Source organism: Thermobia domestica, chromosome 13 (assembly GCF_964235325.1).
Source record: "Thermobia domestica chromosome 13, izTheDome1.hap1.1, whole genome shotgun sequence".
In the NCBI taxonomy this organism is placed as follows: Eukaryota; Metazoa; Arthropoda; class Insecta; order Zygentoma; family Lepismatidae; genus Thermobia; species Thermobia domestica.
In genome coordinates this window covers 50,359,697-50,383,257 of record NC_137466.1, presented here as the reverse complement: position 1 = coordinate 50,383,257, position 23,561 = coordinate 50,359,697, and the positions used below count along the sequence as shown (strand labels likewise).

Below are 23,561 nucleotides of genomic sequence, written 5' to 3'. Positions count from 1 at the left end.
CCATCTTAAATTAACATTCAGTTAAAACGATCTTGAACTGCGAATTACTCTGTAAACTGGTGATGTAACAACTTGAAACGTTTAAAAAGTTAAGAAGTTCTTGGTGCATAATTAGCATAGTTTGAAAAATTAATGAAAAATTTAACGGGGTCAAATTTAAAAGTAAGCTAAAGAAAAAAATGGTTAAATTAAAAATTGATGTCAGGAAAAAGAAATTCAAAACTATTCAATTAAATATGACCATTGTCACTATTATCCAATGAGAATTGTCTTGAGCTGTAACAATGGATAAAATTAAGTGCATGGAAAATTAATCGATTATTATGAAAAGTTAATGTTTTCAAACAAAACACATAATCAATAAAAATAAAATCTAGTGGTGGGCACGAAAACCGGTTTTCGGTTTTCTCAAAAATCCGGTTCGGTTTTTCACCGGATCCGGTTTCAATTTTCTTCAAAACCGGTTCCGTTTTTTCCGAAATTTGTTCTATTTCTGACCAGAGTAGTGTTTCGTTGTTCTCCGGAAACCGATTCCGTTTCCACAAATAGTTTTTTTTCAACCGAAACCGGTTTCGGTGAAAACCGAAATATCTTTGTTCAGTTTTCTTGAAACCGGTTTCCGGTTTTTATTAAAAAAAACCGGTTTTGCCCATCCCTAAAAAATCAAAAGTCATAAAATTAAAAAAAATAATGAAAACTATATATATTTTTAATATAGTTGTTTGTGTATCTTTTAGTTCTACGAGGAATACAGTTTTTAAAGTATACAGGGTGTTACAAAAATTTGGCATTATTTTGGGAATAGATTTCTCACATGAAAAGAAAAAAAAAACTTTATATAGACCTGTGGTCGGAAGTGCATAGTTACGTAGTTATAAGGTGCCGAAAACATGGAAAAATGAACCTCAAAGGTCTGTAGTTTCACTACTAGTCAGATCAAGACATCACTGAGGAAGTAGTGTGTAAACTATCCAAATATCCATCTTTCAGAACCTTCGGTACTTGCACAATCATTTTTAGAGAGGCTGTTGGGAGTACTTGATCACTCTCTACCTATCTCTCTGAAAATTGGTGTACAAGTACTGGTGTATTTTTAAACATGGATATTTGGATAGTTCACATACTAGTTCCTCAGTCCGATATCTTGACCCGACTATGGTAAGTCTCATGGTAATGGAGCTATGAACTTTTAAAGTTTACTTGTTTCACGTTTTCGGCATCCTATAACTCTGAAACTATCCACTTTTGAACACAGGTCCATATGAACTTTTTTTGTTATTTTGATGTAAGGAATTTTTTCCCAAAATATTGTGACATATTTAATAACATCCTTTATGTATGTATGCATTTAAAAAAGTTCGTGCAGTGTTATTTTACATGATTTTCAGTTGAAAAAAATAACTCCTTATTGTCATTTAATTGATTAAATAAAGATTAACAAAAATATTTATGTGATTAATGTAATCGTTAACTTTTTTAACAGATTAATTACAAGCCTGGTAATAAGAATTCGTAAACAGAAACAATGAATTAATTTATTATTGTCCTGTAGTATTCGTCTCCGCTAGATCCTCAGTTATTCATCGTTTTGAAATATCTGATTCTGGAAAGGAAAATATAAAAAAGTTGAATTCTACAGGATGAACAAATAGAGAATTCGTACATGTCTTGTCTTTTATGTATCAGTAAGTTTCTTCAGGTACGCCAAGGAAGAAATGAGAAGTGCCTTAAAACTGAATGTGGATTTTGTATCTTTTAAATGTTTCAAGTTATGAAAATTTCTATTATTATTACTATCTACAGTTAGTAGATATGCATCTTGTCGTATCAATTAGCAATTATACTCCGAAGTTCCTAATGGGAGGTAAATGCAGTTTATTTCGACTACACCTTTCCCTTTATTCTCGAATTGAACTTGCCATGAAATAATGTCATATATTTATCTAGGCCGTTTATTTTATTATTAAATTATGTAAAAAGTCATAGGTAGATACCCCATATATGTATGAATGGGCTTGGCCATTAAATGGTAGATGCTCAAAGACAAACATAGAAAAAATCAATAAATTAGTTATTAGAATTTTATTAATTGATTTTTATTTTCTGGAATTTTTAAATATTAATTTCTTTCCTTTTTTTAAATCTATATCTTTTATTTCACTAAATTATTTCTAATGTGTGAACGCAATACCATAGATGAAAACTTATTAACTACATCCTAACTATATATATATATATATATATATATATATATATATATATATATATATATATATATATAACTACAGGAACTGACCTAAAATAACGGATACTTCTGGTTGACGTGGAAAATTGAAATTTGGCATGATTGTAGCTTCCCGGGAAAATTGCCAAAAGTGAATATTTTTTAATTTTTAGGGGATCTAAAGGGGGTGGGATAAAATTCCGAATGTTATTTAATTGGCCTTTGTCTGGACTTATAATCTCTTGTTTTAGGTATTTGGAATTGGAATAAATACTTCATGGAATAAAAACATGCTTGAACGTTTTCATTAGCGTTACCTAAGTAAATAACTAAAAATAAAAATTTCCAACTTTGGAGTGGTTTTATAAGGAACTGAAATCTCTTTCCCTTGTTATTTACTGTATGGAACACTTTTTACACTCCAAAATTATTGGACACTGCCTGTAGAGCTACAATGATTAAATTTGATATCATTGTAACTTTCCGGGACTAATCTACAGGAAAATTGCCAAAAGTGCATATTTTTAGAATTTTAGGAATCTGAAGTGGAGGGAGGGGGGGGGGGATGAAGAATTTCCCAGCTTATTTAAATGGGCGTTTTTGTGTAATACAAAATTGTGTCTTTTAGATAGTTGATATACGAAAAGAAACTTGAAATTTGGAAAATTGTGGGTTTAAGAGGTGCGAGGCCTAGGCCGAGTAAACACAGGGACCAGGGGGCGAAGCCCCAGCTGGACCAAATTCAAGAAATGTTAAGAGCAAATGCACGAAATATACTCTTGATTCAAAGGCTGATATATAAGAGACGCTAGGCCATAAGCCAAGCAAAAGATCGTGTAGTACGAATCCAATGTTAAAAGTGCAAAATGCAATATGATGGATCCAATGTGGCGGACAAAAATGCACAAGTACAGAATGGACATATGTTGATCGGGACGAGCCTGGGCTCTCGTCTCGGTCTGGTCTCGATTTGGAAAAGCACATCTCAGTCTCGAATTAGAGACGAGACCGAGACTGGTCTTTGTGTCGGAACTATCCCTACTCACGAGAGCGGATATTTGTCATACATATGGATCAAAAATGTACATGGCATAATGTGAAACCGGGAAGACAGTTGTGCAAGCATAACGATGTTTTAAACTCCAACGCCCACTTTTCACTGTCATTGTTCGAATCTTCAGATGGTATCTGCAAGTAATGGTAACGTACCTACAGGCGCCATTCAAGCGAGAGGTTATAGATGTAAAGTGTACTCGGTGCGAGCTTTTCAACAATATATAACACACGTCGATTCCCGCGTATCTTTTCTGTTCCGGGAGAGGGAGTTACTAGTAAAAATAATTATTGTGTATGATTGCAATCTGTTCGTATCATAAAACTTTCATGTGCGCTACAAACCCTGCCCTGCATTCCGTGCCTCATTTTTGATAATATAGCAAAACACGCTCCCTGTTTATTATAAAACATTACCTGCCCCTATTTGCCCCGTTATGTACTATATTTTTCTACTACATGTGTAAGAATCACATATGTTCGTTCTGTACGTTTTTTTTTTTCTTTCTTTCTTTCTTCACTTTTTGTCCGCCACATTGGATCCATCATATTGCATTTTGCACTTTTAACATTGAATTCGTACTCAGCGACCACGAAAACCTCTACGTACTAGCTTTCAGTTCCATAGCAGTGTTTTGCATTTTGTCTGCCATCTTGGATCCGCCATCTTGAATTGTACACTTCTGGTATCCGATTCATACATAGCGACGTCGAATATCTCTATATATCAATTTCAGATCTATATCTTGCTTTTTTGTTATTTGTGTCCACCATGTTGGATCCGCTATTTTGATTTGTAAATATCTGATGTCAGATTCGTATTCAGCTACCTTTTAAACCTATGTATACCAAGTCTCGAAACAATTACATCATAGCTTTCTATTTTGTTTACATTTTCTGGTGTTTGGAGCGTGCCTTGTTCTGATCTTCAGATGGTTGCCACGCCCCCTATAGGCCCCATTCAAGCGAAATATTTCACATGTGAGGTGTACTCGGTGTGACATTTCCAACACATTCAGATCCCCGCGTACCACTTCAAATACTTCCCTTGTGAGTTGTTCATACTCATCACTCATGTTTGCTCAAATGCTGAGAAGACGTTTTCTTTTGAAATTAGCCTTCAAAGAAGGATCAGTAAAATAGTTCTGTCAGTTGTTCTGCAGCTATTTGCTATCCAATTGTTTTCATCTCCATGTTTTAGAAAGTCACATTGAAAGATAATTTAAATACGCTGCTGTGATCTCATTGAATTCTCGTAAGAGGTTCAGGCCATTTTCACGTACTGGTAAAAATCTCTACAAACCACTAAAATGAACTTTGTTTTTGAGAAAGAGAAGGATTCAGTATTGCATCAAGAGATTTCTGTTTTATGAGAATGTTCTAGGATTGAAAAATGGAGAAAATGAGAGAGTAAACAGGAAAAGCGAGTGGATGTGTTGTGCCAATAGTAATCTAATCAACATTGCTAAATCCCAACTATTCACTTAGAAAATTAGCTTATTCTAGAACAAACAAATACATGCTAATTAGTGAAATAAGTTGAATAGTAATCTTAAAAGAGTTTTATGTTTTCTTGTTACTTCGAACAATTTAATTAAGAATATTGTTAAATTAATAATGTGCAAGGGATAAAATGTAACGAAAATATGAAATCTTTAATTGTACTGCTCGTGGATAAACTTTCTAAAGTGGTGAAAAAGCTGTATGCTGTATACAGACGGGAGAATAACTAAGGTACTAAAACGTAACGGAGTTTGCCAACAGATGTGTGTGGAAGTGATGTATAATTGATTTCATCTCATAACTTTTGAATAACTATATACTTTCAATTTTCAATACAAGTGTGTCGCCTTTAATTCTTGTAATGTTCATGACTTATGATATGGTTTAAACATTTCTAGACACCTTGTGAACCTGAAAAAAAAAAAAAAAAAAAAAACCGACAAAGTATTATTTATTGTCCAAAACAAATTTAGAAGATTGGTGCAGGCAGATGTTGGTTGAAAGCTCGTCAAGGTCTCCACCGTTTGTGAGGGTCTACTTTTGACTGGAGAGGAACGTAAGTCATATGCACCATACGATCTTACGCCGGAGAACCAGATTCTAGCAAATTTCTTGATATTTCACTCATCAAACTCTTTGGAATACCTTTAATGCCAAAGGTTTTGCTGCGATACTTTATCAAGTAACCTGCTAGTGGATGGTGATGAGATGAAGGGTGGGATAATTCTAACAAATTCCGTCGTATTTCACGACGCGAACCCCTTGGTATTCTTTCAATCCCAAAGGTTTAGCTGCGGTACTCTACCAAAGAATTTGTTAGTATTAGAAATGATGAAGTAGAAGAATGCTAGTGTGTGTGTTTAGAGGATTATTGAAGATGAGAAAGTAAGGAAATTTGAAAGAAAGTGTTAGTGTAAGCAATGAGGAAAATGAAGATAAATGAATAAAATGCTGCTATGGTTATAAAGGAAAATTGTTGTATTATTTTTTCTCTCTCTTAAATCGAAATTTTTTGTGTAATTATAGTTTCATCACTGTTATTGTTAATTTATTCAACGTTTACAGTAGTAGAAATTTGTTGGTTCTCCTCGTGTGTTCTCACATAAAAATATACAGGGTGTTTCAAAACACCGACAACGCTTGGGAGGTGATTCCTGACACCAAGATAAGACAAAAAGTATGGACCAACCTGGGTGCACAAATGCTTGCTTTCGGAGTTAGAGGCTGCCGAAAACATGAAAAAATGAACTTGAAAGATCTATAGCTCCAAAACTATGGGACCTACCGTAGTCGGGTCAAGACTTCACTTAGAAACTAATATGTGCTCTATCAAAAAATCCATGTTTCAGAATCCTAAGGTACTCACGCTACAATTTTTATAGAGGGAGCTTGGCTACGGGCATATAATTTGAAGTACTCACCAACTACCTCTATAAAAATTGTTGCGGGAGTACAGCAGGATTCTGAAACATGGATTTTTGGATAGGGCTCATGTTAGTTTCTATGTGAAGTCTTGACCCTACTACAGTAGGTCCCTTAGTTTTGGAATTATGGACCTTTAAATGTCATTTTTTTTCATGTTTTCGGCAGCCTATAACTCCGAAAGGAAACATTTGTGAACCCAGGTGGTCTATACTTTTTGTCTTATCTTGGTGTCTGGAATCACCTCCCAAACATTGTCGGTGTTGTTTTGAAACACCCTGTATACTTTTACGGGGTTTGTGATTGATCTCTTGCAGTGCTCCTAGTTTTTCTGAAACGAATTTTGTACCAACGAAACTTTTTCTATTTTCAAGTTAAAATTGCCATGCCTTCTAAATGGTGATCTTTCTGCATTTATGACAACTAGTATGTACTTGTTTGTAAAGAAATGCGTTTCTGTTGTATTTATAAAACACACATTAACTAAAATCACTAAATATACTGAGTGATATGTGAATGTGGCCACCTACCTAATACTTTTTGCCCATATTTTGCTGAGATAACGGCCTGGACAGGGCGTGGCATGGATTGTTGTAGTTGCTAATATGTTTCCACGAGGGTCTGACACCATATATTCATTTGATGGTGCCCCAGAATGAGCCTACAGATATCGGTGCAGGAGTCATGGTGTGAACTCGTTCCAAAACGTCCCATAAATGTTATATAGGATTAAGATCCGGTGAGTTAGAGGGCCAATTCACATGCTGCTTGGAATGCAGCTTCATGGAATGTTCCTTAAGCCAAGCAAGTACAGTCCTTGGTGTCATCCTGGAAAATGCCATCTTCATGCAGATAGAAGTTTTGCATTGTAGGATGTACGTTATTCCTTAACACCTGCAGATACACAACGGATGTTACATTGTGGTCCACGCACACTAACGGTCCCAGTCCATGCCAACAGAAGCATCCCCAAACCATACAGCCGCTCCAATCTATTTGTTCAGTACGCACCATGCACGAAGGATTTATAATTTCATGCCGTTGGCGCCTCACATGCATAATGAATCTCCCGTCCGAAAGGAATAGCACAAACCGTAATTTATCGTATCAACACACCCTTTTCCAATCGTCCACGGTCCAATTAGCGTGTTTCTATGCCCAAGCACAACGAAGTCGGCGGTGACGAGTAAGGCGTTCCTGTGTAACTTTGTGCGTGTCAGTGTACGTCGTATAGTTGCGTGGTATATAGGTGTTGTGCATCCTCCATTGTATTGGTCACTTAAGTCACAGACACTGATAGTTCGTTTGGCTTTCACGAGCTTTTTGGCGCAACGCTTGCCCCACTTTTTGGACTTCCGTGCGCCCCTGCAATTCCATCTCTTGGAGACCGTTACCCCATTTTCTTCCCACTCCTTGTACACCTTCACTACACAGGAACGGGCGCATCCGACAAGTAATGCTGTCAGGGTTATTGAGGCACCTATTGCTCGGGTATCCACAATCATGCCCTATTGAAATGCAAATAATCCTTCCCAGCTCCTATTATAAGAGAGTGCTGTCTGCCAACATCTGGCTTGGAGTGTGTTCTTTCTCTGCAATATTACCAATCGAGTTGGACATGTAATCAGCTCGCTGGCTAGCCGCGCTTTCTTCTGTGGAGGGGTGGTCAGTGAGCACTCACAATGTAAGCTATATGAATTACTGCTTAGAGGCTTCCGTGGCTGAATGGATAAAATCGTGGTTTGATAACTAAGAGGTTCATGGTTCGAAATTTGTCTCGGAAGCTGAAATGTTTTCAAATTCTTAATTCTCTTTGTCTCACTTCGCAACCATTTGATGCTCTAAAAAAAAAGTACAGACTTTGAGAGAAACAAAACCTACTGCCGTGATTGATAATTTCCATAGATTTCACAAGGAGCATCTTCTTAGCTTGATGAGATATGCAGTCTTTGAAGAAGGGAAAGAATACAAATAAAGGCGTTCATAAAGCTATGGAAACATTTTGTGGCTCTTTTTATTCAGCCTCTTAAAAGGTATTTCAGAACAAACGAATGAAAGAGACGGTTTTACAGCTATAAGCCTTGTTCCTGTTTTTTTTTTTTTTTTTTTTCGTCTGAATGGAAAGAGAGAAAATGAAATGGAAGAGGAAATGAAGAGAATATTACGTCACACACTGCTTTAGACAAGGAGAGGTGGAGGAGGGAGGTGAGTTGGATTGAATATTAGAAGTAATTAGTCGATCGAGATGTGTATTTCTAAATGCATAATCAAACAGGGCAAAAGTTTGTTATTAATTTTGACTTAAAATGTTTGTAACGATTTCTAAGCCGCGAATTATACATATACCCTTTTTCCTCTGATTAATTTTAACCCCAAATGAGAGGAGTAACTCTCTAACTTTAAACAATACACATACCGCTTCATAGAAATCGAAGAACCTTTGGGAAAATCAGAGCAGATTTATTTATTTATTTATTTATTTATTTCGTTAATTGGAGGGGGAGGGGTTAAATTTATTTTCGTTATTGACAGTTTCAGCTCCAAGTAATGAGGATAATTCGAAACCATCACATAAAAGAAAATATACGCCATATCACATCAAAATTAGATACCATTTTTCGAAGGTCATCTTGTTACACAATTTATATATAGGAGTATTTAACACACCCCTCACTAAATGTAAATTTACGTATAGCGTTGTTTTTAGTTGATTTTAAATCCAAGCAGTGAGGAGTATGGGAAAAGACTCAAAGAAAACCATATTGTATGAGGGTCAAATTATTTTTATCCAAGTTACTTGATTTAATTTTGAGTTTTGCCTCGTTTTAAGCAGCGAGGCTATATGACATGTGGACCTATTGATTAACGTGGAATCCAAACACATGAGCTCTCGCCGGGAATCAAACCCGGGTCTCCCACGCCAAGGACGCGTATGCTAACCGCTTAGCCACGAGGGAGCTCTACCAAAGTTATTGTATGCTTGGAACTTTCATATCTGTGGGAAAGAGGAGAAGGACAAACTTCAACCCGTCATTTTGATTTGTCTCATGCAGTAAACATGATGGGAAGTCTAAACAGAATTACGTGAAATATTGTGTCAGAATCGATTTTATATATATATATATACGAAAATTACTATGGAACACATTTCCAAGTTGGGGAGCACGATGGGTTAGTGGTAGAACACTTACTTCTGATGCGTGAAATTCCTGGTTGGATCCCCGGCCAAGTAAATTTTGTGATGGACAACATTGTCCATAGGTTTTCTCTGGGTATTCCGTTTCCTCCCACATTCTTATTCTACTAATTCTGCCATTATTATTCACTTGCCTAAATCATAGTCTCTCTCATTATAAAGATCATAATCGTGGGACGTTAAACTGAAATATATTTTTCTAAATCGAGTAATGGGCGAAGGTAAATTTATTTTAATTCTTCACTGATAACGAAAATGTGACCATTGTAAGACAACACTGGAAATATATTTTTTCTAAGCTTCCTATTAGTGGCTCTTTAACGCGATTTGATGCAGATTGTATCTTGGCAAGCCTGCGTCAAACATACAGTGTGAAGTCTTCTGTACGAAACACGCGCATCGAAATAAGAACAACATTCTAACATAAAGTTTTGTTACAAATTGAATAAAACTTTTACCAAAATGTTGCAGATGGTGAGGATACCGTATGATGATTCAGCATTATCAAGAAACCAGGTATATCAATGGTAGAGCCGTTTCCAATATAGACGCGACATTGTTGACGATGATCCAAGGTCAGAATTCGCTTGAATGTCAAGGAGTGAGGAGAATGTGGAGGAGTTCCGTGTATTGGCGAGAGCTGATAGACACGCACCACTCAGAAACTATTAACTATGCTTTCGTTAAATTAAAAAAAAAAAAAAAAAAAAAAAAAAAAAAAAAAAAAAAGATTAATTTTAATTAGGGCCTGAAAATGAGGAAAGTGTATGTTTCTTTTGCAAAATGCAACGCATTTTTTTTTTTTTTTGAAGAAAACGAAGAAAACAATAGGAAAGAGTACTCGTACTGTGAAGGTTTGGTGGCTGCTGTAGTACGGGACAACAACTTAAAAAATACATTCTAGTGGTCGATGAAATGTGGCGTTGAATAGTTTCATGCGTCGTCTTCACACTACAGGCATTTGCCGCACTCTTATTATCGTAAAATAAAAGAAAATGGAGTCTTCATAGTTTAGCTATCTCCACTAACTGTAGCAATAAATGATTTCACTTAATCTGATTAGCGTATTACCCTTGACTGAGGAAACAGCGCCAACGGTGAACAAGAGTCTCAACTTTTCAATTAAGCTACAGTGGTTTCACTTCAAACGATTCTTTAATTTTCGAAATAATCAAACAATATGCTGAGCCCAAGATCTACAGAGTATTGTCAAAATAATAGAAATATAACCTTAATAGAAATAGAACAGTATTATAATAAGAAAAGTAATTATACATTTGTATCTAATAACAGATAATTCCGAAATGCTACTCTACTTGTTGTTTTATTGCTTCTTAAGACTTTAACGTCCCATTTAATACTTAGGTTCAAGAGTTATGGACCTATAGTTTAAGGTGAAGTCCGGACCAGTGTTCCACTCCCATTGATATTCAAATCCGGGATTTCCGCTCAAAGGGTGGTAATGCTGACCATTTTGTTATAAGTGGTACTTTTGTACATTTTAATATAAGTGGAAATCTAAACTGGACACCTGTATAAATCAGTCTGTAGTCTAAAATTTTCCTGCTATTTATTTAATTTTTGGGTAATCCATATTTTCTCTGAGGTAAGTTCTAGAATTTTTGTCATGTATTTTAAGAATGAAACTTGGCCAGAAAAAAAAAATCAGGAACGGTAAGAGCTCAACCTTTCCTCAATACACAACTCATTTACATAAAAAATAAATTCACTTTTTCATTTTGATCAATTGATTACTAGATGGACTTTTGCTACAATCTTACACCACATTGAAGTTATAAAGGACGGACTCTGCTATTTACGTGGGCTCCAAACCACGTCGGACGATCAATTTATTGTATGCAGTCAGCTCGTACAAAATAAGTCTTCCTTCACCATTATCACAGTGGAGAGGTGGAGACCATCCCACAAGTCCTTGTGTTTGTCAAGTAGTAGTAATTTCAGGTAATAGAGAAAAGCAGTCAAGCGAGGAAGATACTATTGTTGGTTTGAAGTTCAAAAGTGAGACTTTATGCTCGAACTTCCATCTCCAATGTCGTAACGAAAACTAAAATTATTTAGTGAAAAATACTGAAATTTATAGAGGGAAGCGTGAGAAATAAACAAGAAAAAGGTTTATTGAAAGTTGCGTTTTGCTAAAACAATCCTACGTACTGTAAAATAAATAATACTTGAAATACTATTTTTATAAATTCAATATCAAAAATTTTAATGACTATTAACTGTGTCTCCGTAATTAACTATAGTTTTAAAAACTATGTATTCGTAATTAACTATAATTTTAAAACTATATCTCCGTGATTGTACAAGGTTCAATGTCTCAATGTTAGTGAAAGTCATACTTTTTGTTAAGATGCGGAGATTTGTTTACAATGCGAAAAATGTTCATGCCAGCACTCATCACGGATATATATATATATATTACAGAAAATTTCATGTCAAATTTCTCCCATATAATAAGCAATATACAAAGTACATTAGGAATTTAGTGCTTCTCTAGTGTAGCATATCTAGTGAAAACCTCAATTTGTTATAAAGTTTCCTATTTAGTGGTGGTTTATTATTACGAATTTTGGTGGAAGTGCTTTAGTAACTTCAACGTCAGTTATAATCTCCTTCCTCCACAAAAAGTTAAATGTTTTGATGGAGCACCAAAAAAATATATATTTAATTCTAGTTGATTTCAAGGTGACTCAGTGGTAGAGCGTTCACCTCTGGCGCTTGAGGTCCCTGGTTCGATCCCAGCTCGTGCCGTGTGGACTTTGTGGTGGATAAACACTGTGCTTGTGGGTTTTCTCGAGGTTCTCCCACTTTCTTCGTTTCACCATGTCATTCATTTCTCATCATCACCGTCTCCTTTAGCCTAACGGGCATAATCGTGGGACGTAAAACTGAAAGATTTCATTTCTAGTTGATTTCAAGTTCATTCGAATGCATTATGTGTATCAAGAATGGCTAATAGACTACTTCTCGAAAGATTAGAAATTTCACTAGTACTACCATTTGCAGCTAGCACTTCATTGAAACTAGAAAAGAAAAAATTCACTTTCAGATCTAAAGTTAGAACTGAAGATACCGCCAGTCATATTACTTCCTTTCCGCACATCTGCTGAAAAAAAAAAAATGATGAGTGTACTCAGTTAAGTAGAGTTCTTAGCAGTTCTTTACTTTTTTACTACAAATATCATAAACTAACCAAGAAAGTTCTGTCGCTTTTTGTGGAGGTCTGTGTTCCATTGGCCCTCATGGAGTTGAATGCGAATGGAGATAAGGCGAAGCTCAGTTGTTGGTGTGGGTATATTCAACACACTACCTGGTTGTGGCAGTTTAGTTACACCGTGAACTTTCCTAAGGACAGAGTGAAATGGGACTATTACAGAGAGTCATAAGGGCGTGTATGCTGTACGAGTTCAAACTGGGGTCAAACGCCGCTACAGCGGGGCGGAAGATATGCCAGGCCTTTGGTGAGGGTGTAGTGACTACGCGGACAGTGCAGCGGTGGTTTAACAAGTTTAAGGACGAAACACTCGAAGATGCACCCCGTGCCGGAAGACCAACACATGTACAAGATGAAGATCCTCTGGCAGCAATTGAGGTGAACAGTGGCCAGACATGTGAGGAACTGGGACTACAATTTAGTGTGAGCGGAGAAACCATTCGGCAGCATCTCCTACATCCTATTTCTGGATAGGGTGTTAACATGTGATGAAAAGTAGGTCCTGTACAAAGCTCCACGGTGCCGTTATAATTGCTTAGCATCCCATGAACCGATTCCAAAACAGCCGAAACCAGCACTGCACCAGAACGAGGTCCTCGTGTATATTTAATGGACTGCTCGCGGCATCGTGTATCGGGAGCTGCTACCAGCTGGTCAGAGCATCAATGCAACTGTGTACTGTCAGCAGTTTAGCCGTGTTCAAGAAAAACTTAAAACTCTGGAGTCAGAACTTCTGAATCGCAAAGGGCTCCTCCTGTTACAGGACAACGCTAAGCCCCACGTGGCTAGGATGACCCTAGACACCATTCTGCGCCTCGGATGGGGAACACTATTGCATCTGCCATACTCCCTGGACATTGCACCGTCCGATTATCACTTGTTCCATTCCTTGGACAATCACCTTAGAGGACCCAGTTCAAATCCCTAGTAGAGGTGCAAAATGCACTTGATACTTTCTTCGCTTCACGGCCCACTATGTTCTACCGCGTTGGAACCCATGGCCTTGCAGAACGTTGGCAAAAGATCGTCGATGCTGATGGGGACTATTTTTGATCTTTCAGGTACATCTTAGGTGACATCTCGATATTTCAAGGTGGTGGGTGAAAAAGCGACAGAACTTTCTTGGTTACTGTTATAGTATACTCATGCCATCCTGTAGACAAATTGCTATCTGTAATTATTAAACGTGAAATGAACCATCGGGAAAATGGTTTTGCAGGCAACTGTGTAAAGAAACTACAAAGATAGAGAAAAAGAACTCTCTCTTTAGACATCTGCACAAGACTGAGAGGCACTTCTCCATCACTTGTTCTTTTTTCTCACACCCTTTCGAAATAAAAGAGGGCCGTTGGTATCCCTTGCCTGATTTTCCTCGTAAAACCATGTTAAATCCGTAAACGGAATAACTGTCATTTGCTCCTGCACCACTTTGACGTGTCCCCTTGTTATCAAGGCAAGTTAATTTTCTGGATCAGTATGCGAATACTTCTCAATAGCAGAGTTATCACAGATTACGCTACTTCTCGTGGTTGAATATTGTCAACTGATGTGGAACTCGTATAGGGTTAAGCTAGAACGTTGTATAATGTTACATAAAGTAAAAGATACTACAATTCTAATAATTTTGTCTTAATTGATTGATTGCTATTCCACATTGCTGGACATAATTTGTTTGGTATTATCCTATATTGCTAGACATTAAAATGGCAATAAAAGAAGGAGACAGCGGATTGCCACCACAATTGAAGAATGTTTATAGGATGGTAGGGCAGTAAATTGATTAGTAACGGAAATTCGTGACGCATCACGTGCACTGGTTACGCTTCTAGAAACACTAACCGCAGCCGTAGTGGCCGATGTTGACGTGATGTGATTATTTGGACAGTAGAATAATGTTTCCCGTCGAATAGGACAGCACTTCCAGTATGTTTCCATATTTTGAGGTAGAATTGTAGTACATCGCGACTGCGGATAGCCACAATGATGTGAATATGTAGCCACAATTGATTCCAGGACAGCAAATACACAGTGATGTGCAAGATTCTAAAGGCTGTGTCACACCACGGATCAGGAGAACTGGCTTCTTGATAATTATGATGCGTCGGATAGTCACATCCGCTTCGAAAAGTACTACTTCTGTTTAAGTATTAAGTGTTGTTTCAAATGGGTAATTTTTTAGAGTTTGAAAGACCACTTCCATTTCTGGTATTAGAATTTCGATAATATGGGACAATATTTAACCATGCATTTTTCATTTGGGGGCTGGATCCTGTCCGCGGATCGCTGTTTTGTCGTCAGTGCTGTAGACAATTTTAAATTGTAATTTTTAAGAATAAGATCTGTTATTTAAACTTAAAATATAAATATTACCCAGTTATTTTTAGTGGAAAACAGGGTACCTCTATAATCGTTGTTAAAGATTACTTAGGGTATTAGGTTAATTATTTAACATCATAAAAGGTTTTTAACAGCTTCCTTTAAACTATTCTTCTTAGTAACAAGAGCTAGTATTGGCCAATGTAATTGAAACGTTCATAATAGTATAGCATTTAAGTAGAAAGTAACTTTGTAAGTCTTATAAACTAAATTCTTTGAATGTGAAAAAGAAAGAAAAAAATGTTTCCAGCATTCCCGTAATCTTAATTGACTTTCTGAAGTACAGTGACTAGCAATCGTAAAGGTGGCTTTAAATTATGGTAGATAGTTTGCTAATCACCCATCTCTATATTTAACTGAAAGATTAGTAAAATGCAACTACATTTCTCTGACATAAAGTAGTTTTTGTGTTGCCCACTATATGTTACAAGGATGCTATTATCAAAACACCTTAAATTTCGTTAAGAAAAAGTATTGTGCATAGTAAGCATAAGAGGCTTTTCCCAGTGCTTGATTGAAAGGAAAATGTAAGTGGTTACCGTTTTATTGATTATTGTTATATCCAATATGTTAAACCCATGTTATTTATTATCTTTTGCAGAAAATAACTTGAGAAGTGATTCCTCTAACATTTACAGCATGTTAGCAGTTGATGATTCCGATGACGAGGTGCGCAACAAAGTCTCAAGAAGGTATCCTCGTTTTAAGAAACGGAGTCCAAGGAAAGAAAAGTCGGTAAGATATGTAAGGTTCTTATGGCCCATAAGTGTTCCGAATATCTTCCTCATCTTTTTCGTATTCTTATTATTTATATTTTTATTAACAAAATTCTAGTTACAACTGAAAAATATTTTATACAAAAATATATAATAATGAAATATAGACAGTATCTTAAAGGGAAGTTAGTAAGAACTTACATTTAAAATTACGTACCTGGACATCATTGCGAAAATTTCAATCAGGGTGCTGGACTCGGGATTTGAAGATCGGGACTTCTGAGTTGCGAACTTAACAATAATTTCTGCATATCATGTTAGTAGATTTTTTTTTTTTCATCTTTGTTCTCAATGGAACCACAGTTCTTACTCAGTTACTTTCTGTTTGTATGGTGTTTTAATACCTATTTGTTGCAACATTCCCAATTTGTAATTACGAATGTTGTTACATTCGTAGCCTGCGCTCCCCTTGCTTGCTTTTGAGGGAACGCGGCAGAAGTCCTAAACGGCACAAGACCTAAATGGCACACACTCCACACACTATATATTGCAGTTCCGAATGTTTGCTTGGTTTCAGAAGTCTGGTAAAATATGCTTTTTAAACATTTTTATTTAATTCTTTCTTTTCTTTTTTCTTTCTTTTTTTAAAGGAATTTTTCTTGGGATTCTCGTATCTCTATTTGAAAGAAACGAATTTCTTAACCAATTATATAATTAATTGTTAGAATGAAATAGGTTATATTATGTAATTCATGTATAAGTTCAGAACAGATAATGATAATAATCTTAATGGTACAAATATAGCTGTTACCATTGGAATTAGCTACGTTCGTAACATTATCGCCTACTACTTGCTGCATCGTCGCAATTTCGTGTGGTGGTGGCGAATTTCAGAACTAAAGCAAGTGAGTGAAAAATGCACAAGTTCTAAAAATCATTTCGCTGCACAAGTCCTAAAAGGCACAAGACCTAAAATTTAGGTCTAGTGCCTATATTTTTAGGACTTACGTCGTTTAGGACTTCTGAATGTCACCCGCTTTTCATGTTCCCCAGCTTGGAAACCATTGTTATTAATACAATGGTTTCACAATTAATACAACGTACGTAAACGAAAATGATTGCAATAACGTTTTATAACCATGGGATGTTAAACTGAAAATATTAATTTCATGTTTCAGATTAGTAAGTATGAAAAGTAAAAAAAAAACCTGAGAAAGTAATACTTGCAAAACTTACGTGTCATGCATTCCTGCGCCAAATAATAATGCAGTCTTCGTTATAAAAAATAGTTGTCATACAAAATGCATAAAACACCAGAGCTCGATGATGATTCAGGTAGTCATCAGATTGTTTCATCTAAACGTGATCGTGTTATATTGGTATTGAATATGTAATAAATGAACACCACACGCGTGGGTATTCTACAAAAAACTTTCATTTTGTTTCTCTTTATTATTCAACCAGTTATTTCATTATTTTCTGTTAATTATTTATGATGTCTTTAACTTGAATAACATAATCGTGGTAAAGTATAACGTACGAGATTTAAGGGGATGTCTACCCACCTGCAAATGTTTCAGGATCCCTATAAGATAACACGTAGATATTTCTATGTGAATATTTAACAAGATATTGCACTTACCGTCTCAAAATTTTCCATGATATTTTCCAACAGCAATACCTATATGTTCATGGTTTCTGTTTTTGATTTAATGCCCCAGATCAATTTAGATTAATTATAATGTATACTTCCGTTTACACTTGGCAACGTAGAGGATAGAATTTCTCCAGGAATTGAGAGCTTTCTGCTGAACCTCTAGCCCTAATAGTCTTCGCGTCACGTGGTAGTAATTTATGAGCGCTTCTGGCTAAAAACAAATGTTGTCTCTGTTTTTTTTTTTTTTTTTTGGTCAAAAACTTGTTTTGGGCAGCTTTGTCCTCAATTTTGTCCACTGCCTCTATAGAGATAGCAGTTATACAATGGAGATCGTTTGCAGATCTCATAGCAGATAATGTAACATTCTTTGAAGAAACTCGAAGACTGACATACGAACCGCGTGACAATTTGGGGAGGGAATCTGGAGCGTTGCAATTTTGTGTTCTGAAGTCCGCCATATCACACAAGACGAAATGACCATAAACAAGAGACTTGTGAAGGAAGAAGGAAAATGTTCTTAGTAATTGTATCCAATTGTTTCCACATTTTTCACCTTTCCCCCCGACAAATTTTACCACCCAAGTGAGATTTATACCACTTGACACTATGGTTCGGAACTCATGACTATCATATTTGTGTTACAAGGTTATTTTCTAAAGACAGCTGTTTATTAGTCTAAAATCTAAACTCAGCAATACAGCCCATAGGGGCCTGGACATGCCAGCTGGTAAACATTCACAACCTAGAAGATCGTGATCAGTGCAATGACATCAAACAATCCTTTCGTCTTTCTTGGCCAGAGATCGCTACCACTTTATTCGGATAGTTCTCCATTTCTTTCACGATGTTGACTCAACTTCGGAAGTTGTGACCTTACACTGGCAATCGAATCCTATTCTACGTACAATGGAGACACAATATAACGAGATTCAGCTAAGGAAAAACTCCTAAATAGTCATTAGTAGGAAAAGAAGCTGAGTACTATTCAGGAATGAATTGTTGATCATCTCTTAGGGGGAGGATATTTTCGAGAAAATGTACGCATGGAAAATAATAATAATAATAACACAGCTACACAAAAAGAATAAAAGTTCTGTGCACTGGACCCCAAGGTATGGATTCAAAATATTTTGGTACCCAGAATCCAAATTTCGAAACCCCAGGACATTGACCGTGATATTTTTTTAAATGGGCGATAAACATAAGCAAACGTAAAACAGCACTTACGTTCTTCGCCCATAAAACAAAGTTGACACGCTCAATCGTCCTGGAGTTTCGAAATTTGGGTTCTGGGTACCAAAATACATCGAATCAATACCCTGGGGTCCAGTGCACAGAACTTTTATTTATTTTCTGTGGTTGTGTAATGATAATAATACTGTATAAGGAAAAGGAATGAAGACGTACTAAAGGAAGCTAATGAAGGACGACAGATCATGAAGATAATAGGAAAAAAAAAAAAAAACAGCATGCTTGGACATCTTATTCGGTACTCCGATTGGATCACCGTGTTGATAGGGGAAAAGGCAGAAGGAAAACCAGGAAGTGGAAGATCAAGGATAGAAAAATCTATAAGTTTTATGTCCCACAGTTATGCCTGGTAGGTTAAAGGAGCTAGTGATGTTGAGAAAAGAAGGAAATGCTGGAATGGAAACGGGAGACCCCCGAGAAAACCCCCACACATGGTGTTTGTCCTCCACAAAGTTCACTTGGTGCGAGCTGAAATCGAACTAAGGACGCCATGCATTAGAGGTGAACGCTCTACCACTGACCCACCGCGGCCCGACCAGGGATAGATGCAGTTACGAAGAAGAGACCTTATCAAATTATAAAACAGCTCTCCCAGGGGAGAGAAAAGTTTTAAAATTTCCTTCTTGCGCATCAACCTATGATTGAAGTGAGAAAGATTATTATTATTATTATTATTATTATTATTATTATTATTATTATTATTATTATTATTATTATATCGAGAATGTACTTCTGGGTTTCCTCCTTAAAAAATACACACACTATGTCCAATTATGGTTATTCTACTTTTTACAAATTTGTCTTTTTTTTCCCTCTGTCTTTCATTCCCATCATGCGATGGGCGGGCCATAGAAGGTGACGCCTTCTCTGTGGCCAGAGTGATCAAATTTGTCTAATTCAATATTGGTTTAAATAGTATTAGTTTTCAAGCTACATATATGAGTTCTTTGACTAACTGAATAGTGCACGCCCCTTCTGGCTCACTCGCCACTATTTAACATTAAATTTCAGTTGCCTCGATATACTTGCATAAGTTTATTATTTCTAAAATAAACATTGCGTACAAGGTTATTCAAATTGATATCAAGTTTTTCTGACACTTGTATATTACGCATATCTTTCTTAATTTGCATTACTCACATTACCCCAGAGAACAAACAAATTTTAGAGTGCTGGTTTGAACTTCTCTTACCGTAATAAGCAAATATACGAGGAACAAATTAGGAAGGAATGTGTGCGGGTGCAGAGCAGAGGTCTGCACGGGCCGGAATTTTCAGCCCGGGCCCAGCCCGTGAATTTACAATGTGAGGCCCGACCCGAGTCCAAAATATGTCTTAGCATTTAGACCCGAGCCCGGACTGAGCTATGTGATAATCAAATGAGCCCGAAATAAGCCCGAATTGCAGAAACTTAATTATTAATGCAAAATTGTATTTTTATTTACAGCAATTCGAGGTTTGATTTTGCAGTTGTGTTTTAAAAGTCCTCCAGAAAGAACGGTGCAATTTGTATCGTTTTACACTATATTTACAAAGTTAGGCCCGAAAAAGTCCGACAAATATGGTTGTATATTTAAAAATTCACAGCCCGAACCCAGGGGCGTCATTTAGGGGGACAGGGAGAGGCATTTGCCCCCCCCCGAGTTTGAGATTTATTTAATTTTATCAATAGAATAGTAGTAAATCAGTGAAAAACGCGAAATTTTACATATATCAAGGGGTCTTGACCCCCCAAGCCAAATCTGAAATGACGCTACTGCCCGAACCCCTCCCGGGCCCGAAGTGATACATTCTTTGTAGGCCCGAGCACGTGCAGACCTCTAGTGTAGAGGCGTTTCAAGTGGTGGGCGACTGCCCACGGCCTTGCATCTTGAGGGACCTTGCAAAGGCCAACGAGCCTAAATCGATTTAGCACTCACTTTTGTCGATGCAACAATAGAAACAAATATGAATTCGGACTTAATTACAGAAAAACAATACGCTTCAAACTAACTTTTCATCTATTCGTATATATTAAATCGCTAGCATACGCGACAGGCGGCGAGTTTATTTTAAAATTGCAATAATGAATGTGTATAAGTCTTTATCGTTGAGATGAATTGTTTTCGATAAATTTTATTATAATTAGCAATTTTTAAAAAAAGGGGGCAGGAAGGACTCGTAAACCTTATTCGCCTTCTTTGCAGATGGTATGGTAAAAATCAATACTGGATAATGAAAGTGTAAGTGTAAAGGCTAATATGGAACAGAGAAACAAAAGAGAACTTCTTCAGAAGGGAATTGGGAGGGGAGGGGATGAGAGTACAATGCTGTGACACTTAAAATGCGTCTTGATTTGTATACTTCAACAAACTTTTCTTATTAGATTACACAATTTCTAGTTTCTTACTCCGATTATTCAAAGTATTCAAATGTTCTCGGAGGGAGTGACCGCCCCTCCCTTTAATCCGTCCGTGGTGTCATTCAGTTTGGCTTTTCGCTACTAATTCAAAATGCTTTCCGAAACAAGTTGTCTTCTTGTGACAGCAGGGGGTGGAAGAAACAAACAAACCGTGAAAGGAAGAAAGAAGTGGTTTTGGGCTCTTCCAGTCCAGACCATTCTAACCACTGAGAAGTGAGAATCACATTAAAAGCAGCTAGAACAGATGGTCAGCCCTCTTCCCTCTGCAGCATACTTTTTATTCTCTGTTGCCAAACTTACTGAAGAATATATTGCAATTAATCTAACGCATGTAACGTAAATTGAAGACCGTGTTTGGATTTATATGGGTCTCGTGTATATGTATTAAAAATTTCAAGTCATTGCCTGCAATACTTTGTTAGAAATTACCATACTAAAATTTACATGCTTTCAAATGGAAAGTTAGAAACATAAGCGAAGAGGTAGCAGATCCCCTTAACTGAGTTCGTGTGAAGACTGCTTCATTTTCGAAAGAGATGTATTGTTAGTTTTCTTAAATAAAAATAATGAAATCTGAAAACAAACAAAAAAATAATCAATGGCATTTTATTTCTCTAAAAAAAAGTTAGTAACCACATTCATTTATTCATTCCTCTTTATTGATTTTTGAATATTTTAGAAATAAGAATTTTTCAAAATATTGTAAGGTTCCGCATGTCTACACGTCATGCAATAACCACATGTGAACTACATGTGTTAATCGTAAATAAAAACAGACGATGGTCCCGAAGAGGAGTCGCCCACCATCACCAACAGTCGGAAGGACGAGAATCACCGAAAGAAGCCGACACTACAGGATAAAAGGGAGCTGCACGCCTCGACGATCATCAGTCTCCACAGGTTGATCAAAGCACTTAAAGCCCTAAGGCGCTCGGCCATTGGGTTACCCTACCCTCTCACGACGCTTGGTCAATTGAGAGACACCTAATCCTAAAGCTCTAAGATGCACGGTCATTGGGTTCCTTCTCTCTCTCACGACGCCCGGTCACCGAGGGAGACACCTAAATCATACAAAACTTAACCCCTCTCACGACGCCTGGTCAAAGAGAGTTACCTCACTTCAAAGCCCACGACACTTGGTCATCGGGTTCCTACCACGCTCTAACCTAAAGTATTTAAAGGAATCTATTATTGTACATACTTCTGTATTAGAGGAACTTTTTATAATAAAAAGGTGATGGGAAAGGTCCAAATTCCGAGTACTATATTTGCTCTACCCAAGAAATTTTACAATATATTTTACTGAATGAAAAGCTATTAGAAACCTATACAAACAAAGACAAATAAGGTGAAATTTTTGTTTCTAATTTACATTGCTTGCACGTAACCTTAATTTGTATCTTCCAATTATTTTGACAATTCACATGTTAATACATATTTTATTCTTGATTTTTCAGATAAATTCATCAGACTTGCAAATAGAAACTGTAGATAAAGCGATTGTGGAAACATTGACGTGTGCTGTGTGTCTGGATCTGTATAGAGACCCTTTCAAGCTACAGCCTTGTGGACATACTTTTTGCGAGATCTGCTTACGTTGTTTAGGAAGAAATGATCCTACGCATACTCCGTGCCCCCTGTGTAGACAGATAATTACTAATTGCATTCCAGATGAAGGTAATTGGAGAAATATTATTATACATAATTTGAAACTTACGCGTAACAAATTTTACCTATTATTACAAATTACATAGTAAACAGTAATCCTTGAGGTCTTTATCAAAATAATAATAAGAAATTTAGATAAATATAAATTGATGGATTATAAGCAGTACAATTAAAGAATGGCGGATAAATAAATTAATAATAAATGAATCTGAACTGCAACCTAAAATGGACATGTGACAAATTGTTTTATTTCCTTTTGTCGTTTTAGTACTGATTTTATGAAGATAATTTCAGTAGTATACTTACTATAAACTTTTAAAACCCTAAGTATCATTTTGAAACGAATACGGCATCTGCTTCTTATTGTAATTTTTTTGTTATTAATACTATTTTTTAAAAATATTTTTTTAATAAATAACTTATTTGTGTATTAAGTCTATCATTTATGCAGGGTTTCGAAGTAGAAAAGTTGAAAAATAAGGTAATTTATTTTTCAGGGGAAAATTCTGGTGATTTTATTTGTCTGTTTTACAAATATATACAATACACCTAGACATCTCACAACTTTCTCCCCGTTTTTTAATTTGTTTTTTCTTTTCTCCGCACTTCTTTCATTACCTTCTATTAAAGCGTATAGCGAAAGTTTATAATGTACTTTTTAGGTCTTGAGTATTTACTAGGAAGTAAGACATTTTAACAATGAAGCCTACTTAGATTCTTAAAAATCACTAGTACGCATATACGAGGTGTGGCAATTAAATAACGAGACGTGTCATAAATCTGATGTATTGCAAAGAAAGTTACAATTGACTGTTACAAAGTGAAAGATAACGTTTTGAGGAACGCGTTCAAAGCTAAAG

The 23,561-nt window shown here is 36.3% G+C and overlaps 1 protein-coding gene across 4 annotated transcripts in view; it reads left to right on the top strand.

Moving 5' to 3' along the window:
- The window catches only part of LOC145668138 (E3 ubiquitin-protein ligase RNF180-like), a 75,067-nt gene that overhangs the window by 46,534 nt on the left and 4,972 nt on the right, over nt 1–23,561 (top strand). For all 4 annotated transcript variants that reach the window (XM_081735706.1, XM_081735707.1, XM_081735709.1 and 1 more), the window contains exons 4-5: nt 15,611–15,744; nt 22,491–22,710. In XM_081735706.1, coding sequence (XP_081591832.1) covers nt 15,611–15,744; nt 22,491–22,710 — 354 coding nt within the window. The remainder of the gene's footprint in view (nt 1–15,610; nt 15,745–22,490; nt 22,711–23,561) is intronic.